This window comes from Micropterus salmoides, unplaced genomic scaffold (assembly GCF_014851395.1).
Source record: "Micropterus salmoides isolate LMB-PRFRI ecotype aquatic unplaced genomic scaffold, ASM1485139v1 Ms_hic_scaffold_12, whole genome shotgun sequence".
Classification (NCBI taxonomy): domain Eukaryota; kingdom Metazoa; phylum Chordata; class Actinopteri; order Centrarchiformes; family Centrarchidae; genus Micropterus; species Micropterus salmoides.
The window spans coordinates 16,857,774-16,879,261 of NW_024040263.1; the positions used below are offsets into that span (position 1 = coordinate 16,857,774).

General features: G+C 40.8%; 1 protein-coding gene across 4 annotated transcripts in view; it reads left to right on the plus strand.

Moving 5' to 3' along the window:
* Window positions 1-21,488, plus strand: part of rhbdl3 (rhomboid, veinlet-like 3 (Drosophila)) — a 65,236-nt gene that overhangs the window by 17,874 nt on the left and 25,874 nt on the right. For all 4 annotated transcript variants that reach the window (XM_038713751.1, XM_038713750.1, XM_038713752.1 and 1 more), the window contains 2 exons: window positions 15,401-15,559; window positions 20,966-21,190. In XM_038713751.1, the coding sequence (XP_038569679.1) occupies window positions 15,401-15,559; window positions 20,966-21,190 (384 nt within the window). The remainder of the gene's footprint in view (window positions 1-15,400; window positions 15,560-20,965; window positions 21,191-21,488) is intronic.

Here is a 21,488-nt window from a genome sequence, read left to right on the forward strand (position 1 = left end):
ATTTGGTAGAATTTATGGTAGTGAGAACTAGACGTTGTTGCAGTGTTACAGTACTCCTATAAGAATAGTATAGTAATCTGCTTTCGTCACCTTTTTGTACCAAAGCGGGGCAGTGGTCAAATGACATGTGCCCTATTCACACTGAGGACAAATACACTTTTCTCAAGTCAGTGCTACAGTCACCTTTGGTCTCCTTCGAGAAAGCTTCACAACAATCAATCATAGAACAATCTTCTTATGCTTGATATTGCAGCATCTGTCAAATGAAAGCCCTGATGATATCCTGATTGCATCTTGTCTCCCAGAGACCCGAGTGCCTCTCTGTCTGGGAGAGCAATAAACCTGCAGGGGAATATGGTTTTAAACTTTAGGCACTGAGTTTGTCAAGGGGAAATGGGCTCTGTGCAATAACAGTGCAATGAAGTGTGTGTATGACTGTGTGTTAATGATTGCTCGGGGTTGAGCCAGAGACAGAGAACAGGGATGGCGAGTGGGTGTGCAGTCCTCCCGTGTGGTGCTGGGTAATGGATCTCAGTGGCTGTCTGTGGAGTGAGCTGCTGTGATATGGTGGGAATTAGTAGAGATGTCGATGGGACAAAGACAGAACATGCTGCTGTTTGATCAACTGTATTGATACTACGTTGCCTAGAAACATTTAATTTGGATGAAGCTGCTCCAAAGTGGTAACAGCCCTCAGGGCTTTGTGGTGACGTGGAAGAGGGTTTTCTAACGCTTTCTCTAGAAGAGAGGTTGCTTAAGGCAGAGTGCTTGTGATAGTTAATTCATCCTTAATTAGTAAAGCAAGATGAAGGGGATGGCAGTTATTATTCACAATGTAATGGGTGGGCTGGTTGCAGGGAAAAGAAAGGTTGCACATTTCACACCTTCAACAGAAACTAATATTAAATAAGGTTTGCACAGACCGGGTGAACATAAGTTATGTGGCATATCACCATTTAAACCTAAAGTGTCCATGACAAAGACAAAAGAAGTGAGTGCATTTGAAATAAAGTAGACAGTCAAGTAGTTGCTTTGATACCATCTAAAGCTTTTACAGAATGAGACCCTGATTATAATCTTTGTTCAATTGATGACTGATCTATTTTCTGATGTCTGGCTGATCCAGGGTTTCATTTATATAATCTAAAGTGGATTTTTTGCACCAGTACCATTGTACCTCGAAGGATTCACCTTGCTAAAAGCACCTCGTTCAGTTAGGATCTCCTCATTCAGTCTCAAGAACATGAAGAATGCTTAATTATCAAGGTCACATGGAGAAATGTACTTTCAGACAGACAGCAGTGGTTACTAAAAGTGAAACAGCTCCTGTGGTTTAGATGTAGTTTACCTGTTGGATCAGGGCTTGCAGATGTAATAACTGTGAAGCTGCTCCAGTCTTGTTAGCCTGTGTGTGTCGTAGTGTGTCCGAAATGTGCTTCAGGTCCAGCACAGTAAGGGAATCAGATGTGCAGGGATTTTAAAGTAAAATCATAGTGTCTGGCATCTAACAACATATCAAGCCCCATCTGTGTGCTGTGTGTGTATGTGTGTGCATGTACATGAGCATCTACCCACTGAAGACATCTTCACACAGACCAACGTTGCCTGGTTACAGGCCAGTTGGCAAGGAAACGGTGATGGCCCGTGTTAATTTGTGATGGCCTCAGACAACTATGTGTCTGTGTGTTTTGGGCTGCGTGCGCACCTGCTTGTGTGAGATGAATGAGGGCGTCTAATCTGTCAAGAAAGACAGGTGACCCAGCTCTTCGTTGATGAGCCCAGACAGACACGAAGTCAGTCATTCCTGCAGCCACCATGAAATACACTTCTGTGTGATGGAAAACCAATTCAGGACTGTCTGAAATCCATGTTACTTGTTGACTGGATCTATGTTACTTACCTGGAAAATATTATTTTGAAACCAAAGTGGTCTAAGATCTCACTACTGGCAGCAGCTATATTGAAATCGGGCAGCAGTTATTAGATGTGTGTATGTTTTTGTATTTCTATAGTGCAATGTTTGGTTTAAATGTGGGAATAAAATTATTTCAGCCAGAACTGCAGTACTGGTAGGGTCTGACTTTCCTTGCTCTTGTGTGTTTTGCATTACAGGACTGAAGAAACTACATTTGTTTTGCATATAGAAAAGCATGAACAGAGCAAAGCAAGTGCAACAGATGCATGATCTGAGGATTCATTTTGGTCCCTGAGTATTGGCTGCGTGTAGTCAGAGTTAATCTATTTTATGGTGAAAAAGACGGAGGAAAGGAATGAGAGCAGAGAGAGTACATTAGACTGCATGCGAGAGAAAGCAATTACCTGTGGCATATTACGTGCATTTCCCATCACAGAGGACAGGAGGAGAAAAAGGGAAAGAAAGTAGAAGACGAGAGAAGAGATACTGTGGCCAGCAGGCCCTGACAGTCAGTTCTCTCTGTACCTGCTGATAAGACCAATCTGAGTGAATATAGCTCCACAAGTAATGCCATGCACTTGGAAATAAAAATGTTTGGCCCGATATTGGGACTTTGACATGGTGTCACTTGCAGGTCCAGGTAGGAGCAGCTACTTCGCCGAGAGAGCTTAAGGCTCACTGCAGGAAGGAGATGGATTTGATTCTTGCTAGTGAGTTCTTCTCACGTGGTTTTCCTCTCATTTTCCAAAAACATGAAGGCCAGGTGAGGTTCTAAATTACCCATAGGTATCAATATGAGTGTGAATCCCTGGAAGACTTGTCTCTGAACAGTGGTTGGTAAAAGGTCAGTGGAGATCCTGTTACTTAATATACATTTAATCAGTTAAGAATTAGGTTAGGAAACACCTGTAGAATACAATGGAATCCATTACAATAACCAGCCATAAAACATTTGTGAAGCACTAAATCTTTGTTGAGAATGCGTCAGAGAGATGTGGTTTTAAATCTGTGGTCATTTCTATGGGTGTAGTTTGTGGCTTATTTGTACTCTATCGTTAAATTATAAAGAATACCTATAATTTTGCCACTTCCCCTATTTTTCTTTGCATCCTTTCTATTTAAAAATGACAAACAACACTTCCCAATCATCACCTGCTTGTGATTAACCATCACCCTTTGTCTCTCTTCATCTTCCTGTGTCTCTCACACTTCAAAGCAGACTGGATTCCTTCTGCTCCCTGTACTACAGTGATCATCTCCTCACACAATAAGCCTCCGAAATAACAAGTTCAAGTGTGCAGTCTGTGCAACACTTGCCCCCTCAGTCTTTCACCAGAGTTTTCCCTGGGGGAAAACACTGCTTGTATTCAAACACGAGTAACGAGGGGAAGAAAGGAGAGTGGGTGAGAAACTGTGGAGGAGCTTGCTGTTTGATGAAAGTGGGTTATACAAGTGCCGGGCTGGGACAAGTGAGGTCCTCTCTCAGCTTGTTGATCTTGCTGATTTATGCAATGTCAGATTGTGTCTTAATTGACTCGCTTTGTGCCCAGCTGAAGGTTATCCTATCCTATCAAAGGCAGTCATTTCAGCTGTAATTTCAACTGCCTCCTGCCAGCAACTGTGTTTTATTTCTGACCAGCAAGCTACGCTGGTTTATTTCCACAACAAGTAAAGTATGTTTATATTTTAAATACTATTAAAGCATGCACTGCAGGCATTGTGATGTTATGCTATCATGTCACATAACAAGCATATAATTAACGTAATTGCAAGAAGATGACAAGTCAGCAGGATAGCAAGTGTTGAGCATAAGCTTCTAGTCCCAAAATGTCAAATATTAATATTTTGTTGTTCCCAACTCTGCGTAATAATGCTTTTCCTTTCTTTACCCTTGCCTTTTCCCCCCTGTCATGCTATTAACTCTACCAGTCCCCTTCCTCTGTCTTCCATCCCGTCCTCCCCTCTCTTTCCTTACTCGTCGGTGGCCTTGGCCTTAGCCTCTGAGTATAGGAGTTGTTTATATCCGCATTAACAGGCACTGCTGTGGCATTTTGGGGGCTATTAGAAGTCTTGGTGAGGCATTAGTCACATCTCAGAAGTGTGACGTGGGCAGTGCACTGTCTGGGCCAGTGGGGTCCGTGACATGCATGGCGAGCTGGTCTTTATGCCAGCCAGACAGCTGACCTTTTCCTGCAGAATCCTCCGCGACAGGAGAGGTGATGTCTGGGTAATTAATGGTGTGAAACCTTGGCGGCTCATCGCATGCCGTCCCACTCTGCTGTCGCTGTGTCACTCTGTTAGCAAGTGACACCGGCTTGGGGAAGGGTGGGAGTGTATTGGATCTGCCCATCTGTGTTCATCCCAGGTGGAAATTTGTTCCTAGCTTAGAAAAGTTCAATTTGAACGCTCTGATGATAATCAAATTGAAACGGGGAATGAGAATCTGAGTGACAGCCGGACGGAAAAGAGTCATCTTGTTTCAGTGTCACACAAGTCAACATCAGATCCTTGTTTTTCCTCAGTGCAGACAAAGGTGTTATCCTCTTAAAAGAAGACAAACACCTCACACACAGAGCACAATTAGATTCATTTTATTCTTACAAGCTGCAGCATTCCTGTATCTTCTTCTGCTCCTCCTCCTCCTCTGAACAGTACTGCTTTTGTCTGGATTAATCTGAATTCTCTCTCTGTCAGAGAACAATGAAACAACCCACTGGCTACTGTCTGGTACCCCATCAGCATCAGTGCCTGGCCGAGCCGGGAGCTGTCAGGTCAGGCTCAGACTGTGGTAGAGATCAGACCTGCTCATGTCAGATTGACCTCCGTGAGCGTGGCGCTTTATTCTTACAAACTGCACTGACCGCTGTGTCGTCTTATGTGTGCATTTGTGTGTGTAAGGCTTCCCATCAGTTTATACAAGTTGCTCTCAGTGAACATAATGATCTGCACCATAAAAGGTTAACCATCTGCTTAAGAAAAAGCTTATATGTGAGACTGACTAAGTGTTCTAGGCAGTTTTTCTAAAATGTCTCCTTTTATGTTAAAATGTCAGAACAATAGAAATAGATATTTTTTTCTCTTCTGTATTTGTGTTGGCATACAACAAAACTGTGCATTACAGCTACTATATGCTAAAGAGTGGGACAGACAACGCCGAGTACTCAGTTGCATCTCAGCAGGTTAAACCTTAGATGATTGTGTTCAAATACAACATTTCTGTTTCTATCTGAATGAGTATAAAATGGTTCAATCCTGTCTTATAATTGCTATCTAGAAACTAAGACAAACAGGGTTTCAGCTTGCAGCAGCTGTGAGTTTGTTCACTAGAAAGCATTTTGAAATAGAGTTTTTGGGAGTAAACAAGACTCTACAGCCACATTTGCGGCTCTGTGAGTCTGGACTAGCACTGCACAGTGGCGCTTTGATGCTAACATCACCCTAACACAAAGTATGGCTCATAGGAATGTCATTAGCTTTGATGGTATTTTGTCATAAACCTAAGCCACCATAGCCACCACCTAAGCCAAATTTTGATGGTGGCGTGACAGGGAAAGTTAAGGGATCACCAAAATTATTAACATTCATCCTGAGGGGAACAGGAATCTCTGCACAAATGTAATGTCAATCTACCCAATAGTTATTAAAACATTTCACTGAAAAACACAAATTTCAACTTCGTTCCTCTGGGAACCATGAATGGATGAATGGTTTACTAAAAAAAATAAAACTTTGACTTGCTGCTGGTGCTAGATGAAAAATCACAAGGATTCAACCTCTGGGCACCATGGATATCTGTAACACACAGTTGTTGAGACATTTTAATCTAAAAACAGATTTCACTATAACGGGTGCGAGAGATAAAGTCAGTCGACTGTGGTCTTCTGGGTGATGTCATCTGTCAGTCTGTGTGTTTGACTTTTCACCTCTCCATCACTGCCCTGCTCCCATTCAGAGTTGCCACTAGCTGACAAGCTGTCGTCTCTACTCAACCTGAACTGGTCTCCTAAATGAGACCAATTCTGTGCCGCACCACCAGGGCTCATGATAAGCACAAAAACCACAGAGCATTTCCCAGCTTACAGTGCCCTGTAGCTGTGATAAAGTACTCTTTCGGCTGTGTCAGATAATGTGTGTGTATGTGTGTGTGTCTATCTGTGTGAGTGAGAAAGAGACAGACAAGAAAGATATCACACAGGAAAAATCCCTTGGTGTGAAGGGCACGGCCTGAAAAGCCTGATTAATATGAGAAGGTGAGTGTGTCTGAGTGCCTTTCCATTGTACATGCTATGTCGGAGTGTGTTTAAGTGTGTGTGAGTGATGGCCAGTAAATGAGCTGCCCCTGGTCTCGCCTGTCCTCCCTGGTGTTTCAGCGTAATTAGCAGAGAGACTAACGAGCTTCTCGCACACTAACGAGGCTGACTTTTTATTAGAACTGCTAATTGCTCGATATCAAGGGAACACTAGGGCTTTGTGTTTAGGAAGCACCGGGAAGCACAGTAAATGTGTGTGAGGGTTTTGTTTATTTGTGTGCGTGTACTTGCGTGTGTATGAATGTCTACAATCTATGCTGCTACAATGTTGACATCTGCATACCCACAGTAATTGAAAACCTGGAGAAGAGGTCGCATTTGAAGACCTTATTTAAACAGGACTCTACATATATAATTGTGTATAATAGTATAAACTGTATGTCTATATGCACCTTTACATGTGTTGCACCTTTACGTGAGCCACATTAACTGGAGAGTGACTTGTCCAAACAGGATCCTATTGTCCTCACTAGAGGTTCTAATCAAGCAAAAGTGAAAACATCTGTGTGGGTGTACCATGTGTGTGGAGTAGTTTTTTTATAGACCCTTTTTTTCGCAGCAGATATTTTGACTTGTAATTGCAGAAAAAGCACAGGTGAAACCAATTTTGTTAACGATGGCTCAGTTCCATTCAGTGTCCCTGGAAGCCATGGCAATGAGCCAGCATGCACAATACCAGGACCCTGGAATTGGCTAAATTAAATAGATTATAATTTATCATATCAATTACTTGCTGTGACAAGCCAAAATGTCTGCTGTGAAAACGATCTATTGTTAATGAAGACTGTGTGTGTGTGTGTGTGTGTGTGTTTACTCCTCTGACTAAGGTGACTTAAAATCAGGAGCCCATAGCTTTTCAATCAATTAATTGGTTTACCAGCATGCTCCTAATTGCCTGCCACAGTTTACCTTTCCTGCCCAAACCAAGAAAAGTCCCATTTGGAGAGGATTTATTACATTTGGTGAATGTATATTTACTTTATTGTACTTGTGCTGATCTGTGAATTTAATTCTGTATGGAGAACATACATGCATAATTTTTAGTAATTACATGGTTAATTAGAGTCACAAATACCTACTTTATTTGCACACAGAATTTGAGTCTTATCTGGACACACTTTAAAGTTTTAAGTGTTCCTGAGTTTTTAACACCAATAGCCTGCAGTCCAGCCTGGGAACATTTATGACTAAGGAAAAAACAGGAAAGCCGTTAGGAGAGTGAGACCTGCCAGCTCATAATATAGGCTGATATAATGTCAGCTACTGGTAATTATTCTGTCTGGGCTAGTCTGCCTTCATGCAATATAACTGATTGTATTTGTAATGCAATACACTATCACCTCATACTGTAGTTGAAACCCTTTAGATTAGAGGTTTGCAATTGTACGGGAACAAATCAAAAGTAAAAGCGAAAAAGGTCAATATGGAAAGTATCTAAAGGGGACTTAATGTCTGGATGATTTAATAGCTTGTTTTGTCTATGGGTCAGCAGACTGAGCAGGTAGAGGCTGTTTTTTTTTTACTGCAGTCCTTATATAATAGCAGCGACTCAGAGGTGCACACTGCCTGACTCTGCGGGGGATTGTAAGTAATTATACTGCTGGACAGGCTGTATGCTGACTGGATTTTGCCATACCAGTTATTTAACTAGAAGAAAGCAATAATAAGATACAGAGACTTAATAATATAGTAACATATTTTGGGGCTTAATACCCAAAATAACAGCATATACCACAGCTGTACAAAATCATACTTTTATTGACTGTGTTTATCCAGACATGCAATTTAGTCACAGTAATAATATGGGGATGTTTTCTATATAATGACACATGTATGTTCAATATATTATGTATATATACACAATAGTACAGAAAGTATAAGCACTCAAGGTGAGTTTCCATTCTTATCTGGTGCTTGTTAATATGAAACAAACAATTCTTCCCAGTCATACACACACACTCCTTTGTCGTCTGGCCCTCTGTCATTATGGCCAGACAGTAACTCAAGGGCTATTGGAACTCCTGTTCCTTAGGTTACACATTATTGCACTCGCATTCAGTCCCGTCACGTGTGTTGCCATGCTGATTAACCATGGTCATACCTGCTATACCGCCTCAGCCTGGAGGATGTGACTACAGAAGTGGTTACTGACGCCGCAAGCAGCAGCCATATCTCATGTTTATGCAGTGTGTTTACTGCTTCTTGTCCTTGTTCACCAACACACCTTTGCTGTTATTTGAGGTACTGGACAACTTTAATTATTCTTTTCTCACAACTTTTACATGATGAAGTGGTTAAACAAGCCCCACCTGCTGATATCCTGCATGTCACAGCATCCCCATGAGACAAGTCACACATGTTACTGTTCTTCATGCCTGTTTCCTACACAAGCCTGTGTGGTTGTATTGTTTTCTTTAAAAAAACCCCAAAACAAAACAAAAAAAACTTTATTATGGATAAGACTTCAGGTTCCTGACATGTCAGTTTGTTTCACAGTTTGTTTCACAGCATTTCTGCTTTATTGCATAGAAGACAATGAGGAGTGATAGGATGACTGGAGAGTGACTGACTCACAGCAAAGGTCTTCATACCAATACAAAGCCAACATTTTGTAATTAAATGGTACAGTGTGGGCTGTTTCCTGCAGAGCTCCCAGGGTGCATCATGTCTGAAATGTTGATAATGTTGTTATCAAAGTTTTTTTTTCTGCTTATGCAGCATAATTTGGCACGAGTTCATACTTTTATTGCTCCTTCCTTTGTTTCCCAAAATAGATTTCTTGGAAGCACATACTCATGTTTGAGATGTTACACTGTATAGATATATATAGAGATGTATATATAGAAATGTTAAAAAAAGTTTTGATTTATTTACAGAATTACAAGGAATTTGTAAAATGTCCCACTGTTGAGTGATTGTCCTGCAGCATTTTCACTTGCATACACTGCATGATTATCACATGCCAACATTCACTACATCAATTCTTCAGTACGTGACAGGTTCAGTGTGTGTAACGTAGGCGTAAGAGGATTTGAGAGTGGCCACTTTGCTGTTAGTAGACCAAGATAGGATTGAGTTACTCACTGTCTCTCTTAATTAACTCTGGTCTGTCTTTGTTCACTCTCCTCGCTTCCTTCCTTCATTTAGCTTGTGTTTACTGTTCTAGATAATACCTCATCAGCAGCTCAAAGACAGTGACCTGTACCAGTTTGGGTCAAATGTCAAAGGTCACTGAAAGTGCTGGAGATCAGCCAGGGCTGAGAGTCAATGGTGAAGTTGATCAAAGTCTTAAATGACCTCCTGCCAAGCCTTTCTCTTTTTTAAGGAATTTGATCAGCAGGTGTAATATTCTGTAACCAGACGATTAAGTACAGCAGAAGACTTTTTGATTCTTTTCAGTCTCCTATGTGACTGAATAGGGACAGTTGAGATCATGGAAAGCAATGAACAGCAGCATGAGTAAGTGAGAGATGCTCGGACAATCTTTCCCAGATCAGCATTATGGTCAGAAAATTTGATGTCTGCTTACTTTTTATAAGGCCTGATGATGGTTGTCACTTTGATGGCTAGATATAATCACATTTTGTGTTGAGTATACTTCTCACTGTAGCCTTTGGTATATTTTTATGTTTGCCCTACTTCATATTTCCATGGTCTCCGGGCAAACTTGAAAACAACACTGATCCTTACAAACTGCCTACCCTCCAGTTCCTTAATATTCAGCTTTATGAAAATGAGGCAGAAGACAAAAAGCCTTGTATTGTGTCCAATCTGCACCCCCTCCCCACAGCCCAAACCAACCCTCTTTACTCCCTGCTCCCCTCCCTCCTCCTGCTGTTTTTCTCCTCCTCCGCACTGACACCAGGCTGCTGAGAAGCCCTCAATATGAAAGCTCATTGGCTGTGAATGTTTTGTGGTATTATGTCTGCACCAGGATTTATGAGTGTGTATGTGTGTCTATTTTAATCTGGGGATTTGCATCACGCTCCCTTTGCTGTTTGCAAAACAAGCCTTGTGGAGCAGACACAATAACAGAGTTGTTAGAAAATGAAAAATATTGAGATAAAAGTTCACTCAAATTCACAATCTGGTGAATGTTCCTACATGCACAAGCTAAATACTTACCAAAATGTAAGTACTGCATTACCCAAAATCCTCTCCTCACTCATATGTCCATGTAGTATTAGTAATGCAGTAACTAGGTGCAAAAAGAAGCATCTCAATTATTTTTCTTTATTATTACAACCCAGTAAGGCCATTACAAAATGTCGTTAAATAAATAAAAGATACAATTAAGTAGAGCTGAGACAATTAGTCAATTTATTGACAGATCTATTGAAAAAATGTATCATTTAAGACTTTTTAATTTATTTATTTTACACAAAACTGCCTGCAATTTATTAGTTCCAGCTTCTTAAAGGTAAATACCTCCTGGTTTTCTACATCTTCTATGAGAATAAATTGAATAGCTTTTCTGAGTGTCTGAATAACAGACAAAACAAACTTACAAATGGCATTTTTCACTATTTTTTGGGCAGGTTATAGACCAAACGTTTAATCAATTAATCGAGAGAAAAGTTGTCAGATTACTAGATACTGAAAATAATCATTAGTTGCAGCCCTAAGACTGAGATTTTGTTAGTCTTTAGTTTATGGTGATGCTCGAGTAGTCTTAGGTGGAGAGTGTATCATATTGTCCTTCTCTGCGTGAAATTCAGGGCGCATCATAAGGAAATGATCTCTAATTGAAGTGAAGGGATTGGGTAAACCTTGCATGAAATTGCCATCGTAGGCCCATTGTTGAGTGGATGTCCCTCTGTTGCTCCACCTCAGCAGCCATTCTGTTGAATTCAGGGACTGCTCACTCAACTATGAAGTGTGTGGTATTGCAGAGAGGAGCAAGGCAGTGTTTGTGAGGAAAATAATGAAAATAATGTATGGCTGCCTGCGTCTGGGAGTGACAGTAAAAGAGATAACGGGGCAAATTTATTGAACCATTTATTTTTCTTCTGAAGGAGCCCACATGTTAGCTTTAGAGAGATATAGTGAAGGGAGAGAGTGAAGGAGAGGGGTATGAATGTAGGGTGAGGGTGGTGTTCTGTGTGAGGCGGGGCAAGAAGGGTGAGAGGAGGCTGGCTGGGGTTTTAGGGGTGTGTGTGTGTGTGTGTGTGTGTGTGTCTGTGTGTGTATTTGAGAGAGAAAGATGGGGGAGGTGTGTTTTGAGGGGTCTTGGATTGGACTGTAATCCTTTAGTCCTGGTTAGAAATAACCCTGTGCAGTCTGGGACAAACAATATGACAGGGACACACACACACATACACAAACAACATATTGTTTCGCTCACATGCTGAGCGAGACTAGCTTTGGCTGACATTACTTCACCATGACAAAATGTCCTTGGCAGAAACTAGCTGATTTACTGCAAGAGAAGGTTGGTTCTTTTATATTTAGAGTTTACATTTTATTCATTGTGTATATGTGTGTGTGTGTGTGTGTGTGTGAGAGAGAGAGAGAGAGATGTTTTGGTGTGCATATGTGCTAGTGTTGTGTATGTTGAACTCAGTAGTGCAAGTTTAATCATATTCAGGAGTTTGTTTGCCTAGAAACATAACAGTATTGTAAAATTGCACTGGCATTGTAAGAATATTCTCTAGTTTAATAGGAATATACAAATTATTTCTGCAACACCTCCTTCCTCCTCTTCTTCTTCTGCTGGATGCCATGTGGCAGATGATAGCTAACTTCTTGTAAGGTTACACTAGTGAACCCCACTTTGCCTTTTCTTAAACAAATACACTAGAATTCTCCAGGATGTTACTCGCATTGCTGTCACACCTGCCATACCAGATGTTGTCACAGTCACATAGTCTTGTACACAGTCCAGATGCAGTCTAGCTTAGATAGCCATACAAAGTAAGTAATGTAAGTTCATGTAAAGTTGGTGAAAGGCTTGCAGACAAAGATTTAAAGTCATAATCACATGAAATTACCTGCTCTTGTTAGTTTGATTTTCCCCTCCATGCCATTTATTAAGAGAGGACACATTAAATAAACAATTTAAAATGTAATATCAGGAAAATGATTTTATTTCCTAGTATCACTCAATCATATTACATTTGCTTATTGGGTAATTATGTGTTCTAGTGCTTACCTTACCAAATGAAAAAGACATCTGAACACTTCCTTCATTCATCATGTTAATTTCTGTACCGTTAATAAAGACATTTGAGATCATAAAACTTGCCAAACACACAGAGAACATAGTCTCTCAGGGGGAAGAGGGGATCTTCTTTACTTTTTCTCATCTAGTGCCCTCTAGCAATTATTGCTTTTACTAAAAATGTCTCTCAATCAGATTTCTGAGCAATTCTCCAACACTTTCCCCTCCATCAACACAACTGTGTCACAAATGTCATCATGATAAGGCACAGTACTTCTTGTTTTCATTTTCATTTGACATCACACCTGGGGCTAAATATTCCCCCGTCCTTCTTCCCATCATGCCTTCTTGCACTCTTAATTGTTTCACTAACTGTCTTCTCCAGAAAAATTGGTTATGGGGGTGTTAATGGAAGTTCACCTCTTTTGATGTGGATGTGTTATCATCCAATCTGCCCACCACTAAAGCGTCTTTCCATGCCATATCTCTTCTGAACACTTAAAGGTTCAGTGTTTAATATTTAGGAAGATCTATAGAAATGAAAGATAATATACATAACTATGTTTTCAGTGGTGTATAAAGACCTTACATAATGAACCGTTACCTTAGAATGAGCTATTTCTATCTACGTACACCGGGGGTCCACTTACATGGAAGCCGCGATGTTGTGCCGCCATGTTTCTGCAGTAGCCCAAACGGACAAACTGCTCTACAGAGCACATTTCATCACTACATTGAATACGTACGAAGAAAAGAAGAAGAAAGAGAAAAAGTGTTAGCAGTAGCAGTCGATTGGTTTATTAGAAAAGAAGAGACATTTGGACAAATGGAGGTCCACAAGCATTATTTAGAGCAGACAGAGCGGCCACTGGAGCTTCTCCTGCGACCTTGGAAAGGGAGGGGTGAGTGGTCACTGTTGGTGCATTCATGTGGTTGTCGGAATAATCTGAATCTTTTTTTCTTAAATCTTTATTGCAAAAAGAGAAATAAAGTGTACATGGGACACAAAGAAGTATACAGAACTTTGATTTGCGCAAAATCACATATTTCATATACATATTTTGCAAATATGTAATTTGTAATGTGGTTGCAATTTGCTGTCCATGTAGAGTGAACTAGATGTCTGCTTGTTGTTTATATGCTCTGATAATGCTAATCCAACACATCTTTGTAGTAGCGTCCATGTAGATTCCACATTCAGAAGAACAACAACTTCCCAACTCGGGAAATAGGACCATCCGTGGAGCATGTGAATGCACCATGAGCCACTGATTCGCAACCCTCCCCACTAGATGCCATGAAAACTTACACACTGAACCTTTAATGTAGCTTCTATAGCATTAGCATACTTGCCATGTAGAACTATCTACTGAAGACACAAGGATGATTTTGGAGATAATCCTCTCATCACATATTGGGAAAGGGAGCCAGTGAACCAAACCTGCAAAAATTAGTGTATACATTTAATTAACTGCAGACACAGGAGCTGCATTAAATACATTTTCAGGCCAATGACGTATGATATGCATACAGCCAGGTCTCAAAGATAACATTGAGTGGAAAGTCTACTGACAACTGTAGCCTTAACAGGTACAAAAAAGCCTCATCACTGTTAGGTAATGTGGAGAAAAACAACACAAGGCAGAGCCAAAACCTCTTCTCCCCATTGTTGTTTGATCGAGCATAGAGCACCTGCTGCCAGCCTGGCTTTCCTCAGCGTCTGCCAACACTTGCATATGGCAAACACACACTCACATACACACACACACGCATGCATGTACACGGTCACTATTTATGGTTCAGGGGTGCTGGAATCAGGCAGGTGGCTCATAATGTCTGAATGTCACATCTTTATGGATGAATGCACTGTATTTACACACACAGACATGGTTACACCCACGTTTGCAAATTTACAGACGCGCACACACACACACACACACACACACACACACACACACACAGCTACATTTGCATACATACTCACACACAGGCACATAGAGATGGAGAGTTAGCAAATGCCTTCTGCCAGCATCCACAAACAACCTGACATTCAAATCGAATATTCAACTCCTGAAGAGACAAATATTGTCGCATAGCTGTCGCCATTTTCTGTTTTATCCTTCTTTTAGGGCATCAAGAGCTTGATATTTAGGAGTCCAGGCAAAATTACAGGAGGTCTATTCTATCAGAAACAGAGAAGGCTGTAAGAAGTGTTTTTGCTCACTTCTCTCCAATCAGCAGACCTCTTTCATAATTTCTATCTCTCTTGGGTATAGTTCACAATGTGAAACACAAACAAAACGTATATATATTTTTAATATTTGCATATCTCTAAATGGCAGTTTCACTCTAAATTGCCACTTAAGATTTGAAAGCTATTACGTGCGAAGAAAAAAAAAGAGCTGTAGGACCAAGATGTCAGGGGATAGCAAAGCTGGAATGCATAGCTCCTTTCACATTGGTGCTTAAGTAATCAGCGCTCTGAAGGTCTTTTGAATTTACAGCTTTTAAAATATCAGAATATCTGGTGTTTTACAGATAATTTTGAATACCCACTCTGTTCTGGCTGTGAATAAGCCAAAAAAACAGCCTACTGCTAAATGCAGTGCTGCTTGTCATTTCAAACTGAAATCCCAAAGCTGTTAAAAGTTTACTGCTGCGCCTCAACAGTTGGGCCTTTTTGGAGTAATTAGGGCTCTTTTACAAAACACTTAAACTATGACTAAACCACTGCTGGTGGGTTTTTGAGCTTCTGATGTTTGGCTGCACAGAAAATTATGCACTAGGGGATACTGAACGCTCATGAACTTCTAACATGTTTATCGGTATCTGCTGCTTATTTGGTATGCTGCATGTGTGTTGTGCCTCTAATCTACGGTTGGACAGTTTAGTTTGCTTCAGGTATAAATGTATTTGTGTCTGTTATATTCTATTTACACTTCCCCATTCTTGCACTTATATGCATTACGTTAAATTCTCATCAATGTTGCACGGTCTGTGTGGGTTCACTTGCAGTATGACCCAGAGAATTCGGGCTTCATCAGTACGGAGCGTTTCAGGGACCTGCTGGCGACCCATGGTTCAGAGCTTGATCCCCACAAACTGGAAGTCCTCTTGGCCCTCGCTGATGGCAACGCTGATGGAAAGATCTGCTACCAAGACTTTGTCAACCTGGTGAGATGTTTTAAACTTTTATAGTCTTGCTGACATCAGAGTTCAGCATTGGACCTTTTGACTTCTAATGATTTGATTTCCTCCACAAGATAAGAGATTTAAAAAATGTATGAATCAAATCAGCTCCTCATGTTCTTGACAATGGATATACTTTGAATTAATCTGTCAGCAGATAATTGTGTTTTGCAAGCAGGGGGAAAACGTATGGTGTGGGCAGCGCAGACCTGCAAAATGATTGATAAGATTATCAAATTCGACTGTGAAGACTGCTGCCATCAACAAAAACAATTGACAGCAATATGCAAAACATTGAGCTCAGAAATTACCAATGTATGTATAACTGTGTCGCACAAAGAACACACCAAGAAACACCTGATCATTTTGCCTTTAAATGTAATGATGATAAATACAAACTTCAAAGAGGCCATCATTATTTCTGTTAATTTCAAGACTCGAAACACTAAGTTTAGGATTTTGTCTTGACTTGGTTCTTCACTTGGGACTTCACAGCCAAAAACTGAGACTTATTTTTGACTTGACTAAACTCTGTTTATCAACACTATTATAACACTTTACATTATCTACACTCATAATTTGTCACACATCAAACTTCTTTTAATTTTTACATCCAGCACCAAAAGCCATATTCCAAGGTCACCTCAGCAACAAGGTGGAGAGTCTTCATAATAGGAAATGACTCTCAGTCTGGTGATAAATTCCCCTCTTAAAGCTCACCTTGCCCCACATTCAGTTTCACCTTTAAACTGCAGCCTGCTGCTGATTGTCCAAGGTCTCACTCAAGCATCTCCAGCTGAGCTTGCTGCCTCTTAACCTTCTCATTTTCTGTTCTCTGCTGTCTTGCTGCTGTTCCCCATGGGAGGCTGAACTGTTGACCCGGCGACAGTGTGGAGTGGTCTTGGAGTGGGAGTAGTTGTGTGGTACACAATAACACCTGGGTGGCTGAGGGATGGAGTGGGGGGGTATGTGTGTGTTTGTGGAGACTGTAGGGAATTCATTGTTGTCTGTGAGTATGAGTGTGTCCATGTCTCCCTTTTTCTCTTGTTCTTCGGAGCTGTTTATTGTCTCATACAGTGGGTGAGAAATGAGGCCTGTAGGAAGCTTGGAAAAATGTCAAAAGGACTTTCGCTCTTGGTTTCCAATTGGTGCATTCATGTCATGTGACAAGCTGTGGGTCATGGTGTGCAACTTGAAGTGGGACAGAGAGGAATGGGGTCCCAGCATCTGTGTGTACATTCACATTTTCTGTCTTAGTTCCTATTGTATCCACCCACTCAATGGTTTAGACATTCATAGAAGCAGCAACAGAGCAACGAAAGCTTAACACAGAGAGCAATACAGGGAAAGGAGGGAGTGAAAAAAGAGTGACATGTATAACAATTAATTTAGATTACATTAATCGATTTGTTACTTAGTTATCAAGCTTGAATGCCAAACATTTGCCTGTTCCAGTTACTAAAATGTGAACATATGCTGCTTTCTCTCTTTTTAAAATCATTGTAAATGAAATATCTTTAGGTTTTCAAGACTTTGAAGACATCACCTTGGGCTCTTGGAAAACGTTCTAAGCATTTCCTACTTTTTCAAGATTTTATAGACCAAACTAGTAACAGAAGAAGAGTGTACACCTCTGTTTCAGGCAACAGTAGCCAGCTATTCAAGGCTGAAAGTTTGGTGTTATCGATAAGGATTTATGCCCACACTTCTGGGAAAAAGCTTGTAAATATGATGCCATTATCTAAAGAAATGTATGTAAACACAAAATAATTCTAAGGGCAGCCATTAATGGTCTTGAAGATAAAGATCAAAGGGCCAATATGGGAACTTGATTATAATTAATTATAATTCTTGCAACAAGTTTTAATTGACTGGTTTCTGTTGGTGCATTTTTTCTCTCTCCAGCACTTCTTCCCTAATAGAAGGAAGGAAGGAAGGGAAAAATAAATGAAGAAAAGAATTAGAGGAGGAGGCCAAGACAGACAGAGACAAACTGTGAGGGGTTTATTCATCGCGCCATCTCTCCTTTGCACCGCGGCTCCTCCATCAATGTGATTGTCATTAATTGCCTGTTCACTGCTCTGTCACAGTCAGCCTTAAAATCACCGCTCACTCCCTCTCCTCCCTGCATCTTCTCTCACTCTTTTACCTTCTCCTTCGGTTTGTCTTGCTTTGCATAAGCTCTCAGCTTTCCCCCCACTGCTTCTTCCTTATCAGTGACTTTTTCCTTCTTCTTTCTGTCCATCCATCTCCTTCTGTCTGACTCTCGCTCTCATACATCACAAGGCGACTGTCCTGGGTACCAAATGGCTCAGTAATAGGTTTATACTTCCCAAAATATCAACAGAAAAGGTGGAACCACTCCTCTGTTTCTCCCAGTGGGATGATATTGTGGAATGATTGTGATGGATTTCTGTTTACAGATGCACTGATGTGCTGTTTCGGGTTGTTTATACCTGATGTAGTTTTATTTTGCTTGAGATACACTATATTGTGAAAACTATGTGGATTCCCCTCCTGTTTTCATGGTTTTGGCTAGGTTTAGTTCCATGTTACAGTATACAGTTATATTTTAGACAATACTTTGATGCCAACTTTGTGGCAACAGTTTGGAGAAGACGTTTTTCTCTGTTTTAAACATCCCAACACAAAGTGACATCCATAAACAAATAGTTTTCAAAGTTTGGTGTGGAGGAACTGATGAATGGGGCTGCCAACACACAGGGTTCTGGCAAAAAAAAAAAACAACTACACATGGTCATCAGACAAAAAATGTGAATCTGGGGGCCCCCTGGTGGCCTGGGGTTTAAGGTGCCGACCATGACGTCCCTGGTTGGACTCTGCTTGGGGACCTTTGTTGCATGTTGTTCCCCATCTCTCTCTCACTCCTCATTTCATGTCATGTCTCTCCTGTCAACTACTCTACTCTAATAAAAGCAGGTGATGCCAAAAATCCATTCACTTACAACTTTCACCACAACAGAATACAACAAGGTTCTGTGTTGGCCAGTCAAATAAATCCAAATACACATTCCTCGAAGATCAATTGCTGTATTTCTATTTTTTTCCTCGCGATCTTTGTGACAAAAGATAAAGTCACTGTAACTTATGGCTCTATTACTAAAACTGGAGTTCCTGGATTGTCTTTTACCATCTTACCAGTATCTGAAACATTGCAATTTTTCCTTTTAGTCTAAATGCCCACTAGTGCTGTTGTGGCTGAATAGGAGCAAATCCCTGCAGCCCAGTTCCAAAATCTTGTGGAAAGCTTTTCAGAAGAGTGGAGGCAGCAATGACATATGGGTGTAGTGCTCAGGTGTCCACATATGTTTCACCATGAAGTGTACTTCTGTGAAGCTAATACATGTCTGCTGCTGTTACTTTTAGTCCCCCTTTTTTTAGCCATCTTCCTGCTTATGTCTCTCTCTCCGCTGTCCCTCTCCTCTGACTGTGTTTTCCATTGATCAAACTGTGAAATTGTCTCTTGCCGGCTGAACACCCATTTGTCCCTTTCACCTCTCCTCTTCCCCTCTCCTTTTCCTCTTGCCAGTGGGTAAATAGACAGAATGTCATTCTTCCTTTTGTGTTGTACAAAGAGGACAGGAATTGCAGTCACTTCACACGAAGAATTGACTGTCTTTATGGGGCATGGCTGCCTGGGGGAGGTCTAGGTGTGTGTGTGGTGAGTGTGTGTGTGTGTGTGTGTGTGTGTGTGTGTGTGTGCGTTCTGGAAGTGGCCATGGTAACCCGTAATAATTTTCCCACAGCTCTCTGTGCCTAACACAAAGGCTGAAATAATTGTCCTTTTCTGGAGTTTATCTCCAAACAGTGATACATACAGAGACAGTAAACGTCTCATTAAACAGTGCTGGAAGAACTATCAGCCAACTGTTCATACAGAGATTTTATTGATAGTCTGATTTTACATCTGGCTAAATTAACATCAATCACAGCTTCAGTACGCAAGCAACACTTGCAAGTTGCAGTAGTTTTATTCATTCACCTTTCACGATACTTATATTGCTGAAAGCAACATTACATGTGTTAATTTTGCCAATACTTGCTAAAAAAGCCAATATCACTCTCCCTTAAAATAACATCCACTAACTGACACATCTGGGCTTCCTGCAATCCTAGAGACACAAACACAATAGTAGAGTTGAGTTATGGAGTGTGACATAAACAGAGCAGAGTGAGAAGAGACTGGGGAAAGAGAGAAGGAGGGAGAGGAGTCATTGCATTGTCATGGTAAATCTTATAAAACACACAGCAAGTTTAGTAAAAGGCACACTTTTTTAGTTTTTAGTTTTAGTATTAATAGTAATATATATAGTAATAATTTCCTGTTCCATTGTTCCCCATATAAATATATTCATTCACACTGTGTATGAATTGCAAAGGGTAAAGACTGATTTAGGATGGATATGCATTGTCGGTAATGTGGCTAATAAATTGCTGATCATAAAAAAATAATCAGCAGCTGAAACGCCCACATATTATTCTCACTTTTCTCACCTTCATGCTGTTGCAGAATTCAGCAGGAACCGTTTGAAAAAGGATAGAAATGGCTACCCCTGTTTGTGATACAGCTTGTGATCCTTCTAGATGGTGCACTCAAAGGAAGTGTAATTTCACTAAAAGGACTTCAAGGACTCACTCATCTCATGGGAGGTGCATGAATAATTTTAACACGAGAACATTCCTCAAATCCTCACTGTGGACATATCTACTTTTGTGGGTCAGGGTTGTGCATATGTGTTTAATAGAAAATGTGTTCATGTGTGTGTTTTGACTGCCTACATGTATCTCCACTGTATGTGTGAAATGAGAAGCCCACTGTTTGAAACATGTGACACCAGTGCTTTAAAAACTGCTGCACTAAATCAAAACAGATGACAGTGCTTATTAAATGAGACTAGTAGCTGTTCTCTCAGGTTTAAAAAGAATGATACTGATTGACAGGATCTTCCATAACTGAAAGGTTTGGAAAGATAAACGATGATGGAATGAACGTTCCCGCCCATCAAAAATGGACATATATATGTTTGTAAATGAACTATTAGACAGAAAGGGAAGCAGTGAAATGTTTGTTAGGGGACGATACAGGCTTTCTGTTGGCATGGTGAAGTGGGAGGGGTCTGTCAGTGTGCTGGACTAAGGAGGATTGGTATCCAGAGTACCAGTGTTGTAAATAAATAGGATGGTTATTAATGTAAAAGCCTACTGCACTAATGATAATAAAGCAGTAAAATAATCTGACCTGTCTCCTGTTTCACCCTTCTCTCCTTCTGTCTGTGTTCCCCCCTCCTCCCTCTTTTTTGACTCTTGTCTCTGCCTCCGCTGTCTCTTCTTCCTTCGTCACTTTCCTCTCCTCCTTCCTCGTTTCTACAGATGAGTAACAAGCGCTCCAACAGTTTCCGGAGGGCCATTTTGCAGGGGAGCCGGCAGCTAAAAGGCTGCAGTCTTAGAGATGAGGTTGGCTTGGGGCTGTCTCAACGGCTGGTCCGACACGTCGCCTATGAGACACTGCCTCGCGAGGTTGACCGCAAGTGGTACTTTGACAGTTACACCTACTGCCCCCCTCCCTGGCTCATCCTGGCTATCACCATTGCTGAGGTAAATTGTTTGGAAGCGTGAGAGCAGTATGTGTCCTGTTCTCTTTCTTAAAGGGACATAGATCGAAAATATTTCAACACTTTTGCAAGGCCTCAAGGGTGTACTCAATATGTCGGGAAGAAACACTCACACAAGGAAACTCCCTAGGGTAGCTTTATATATGTCATAATATAAGTAAATAAAAGTCTTGCATGATAGATTGCAATGCACAGAAGGAATGTTGATTCATTACAAATCATTATGTGCATGTATTGAGCTTGGTAGAATAGCTTGGGTCCAATATCATTATCTGTGTTCA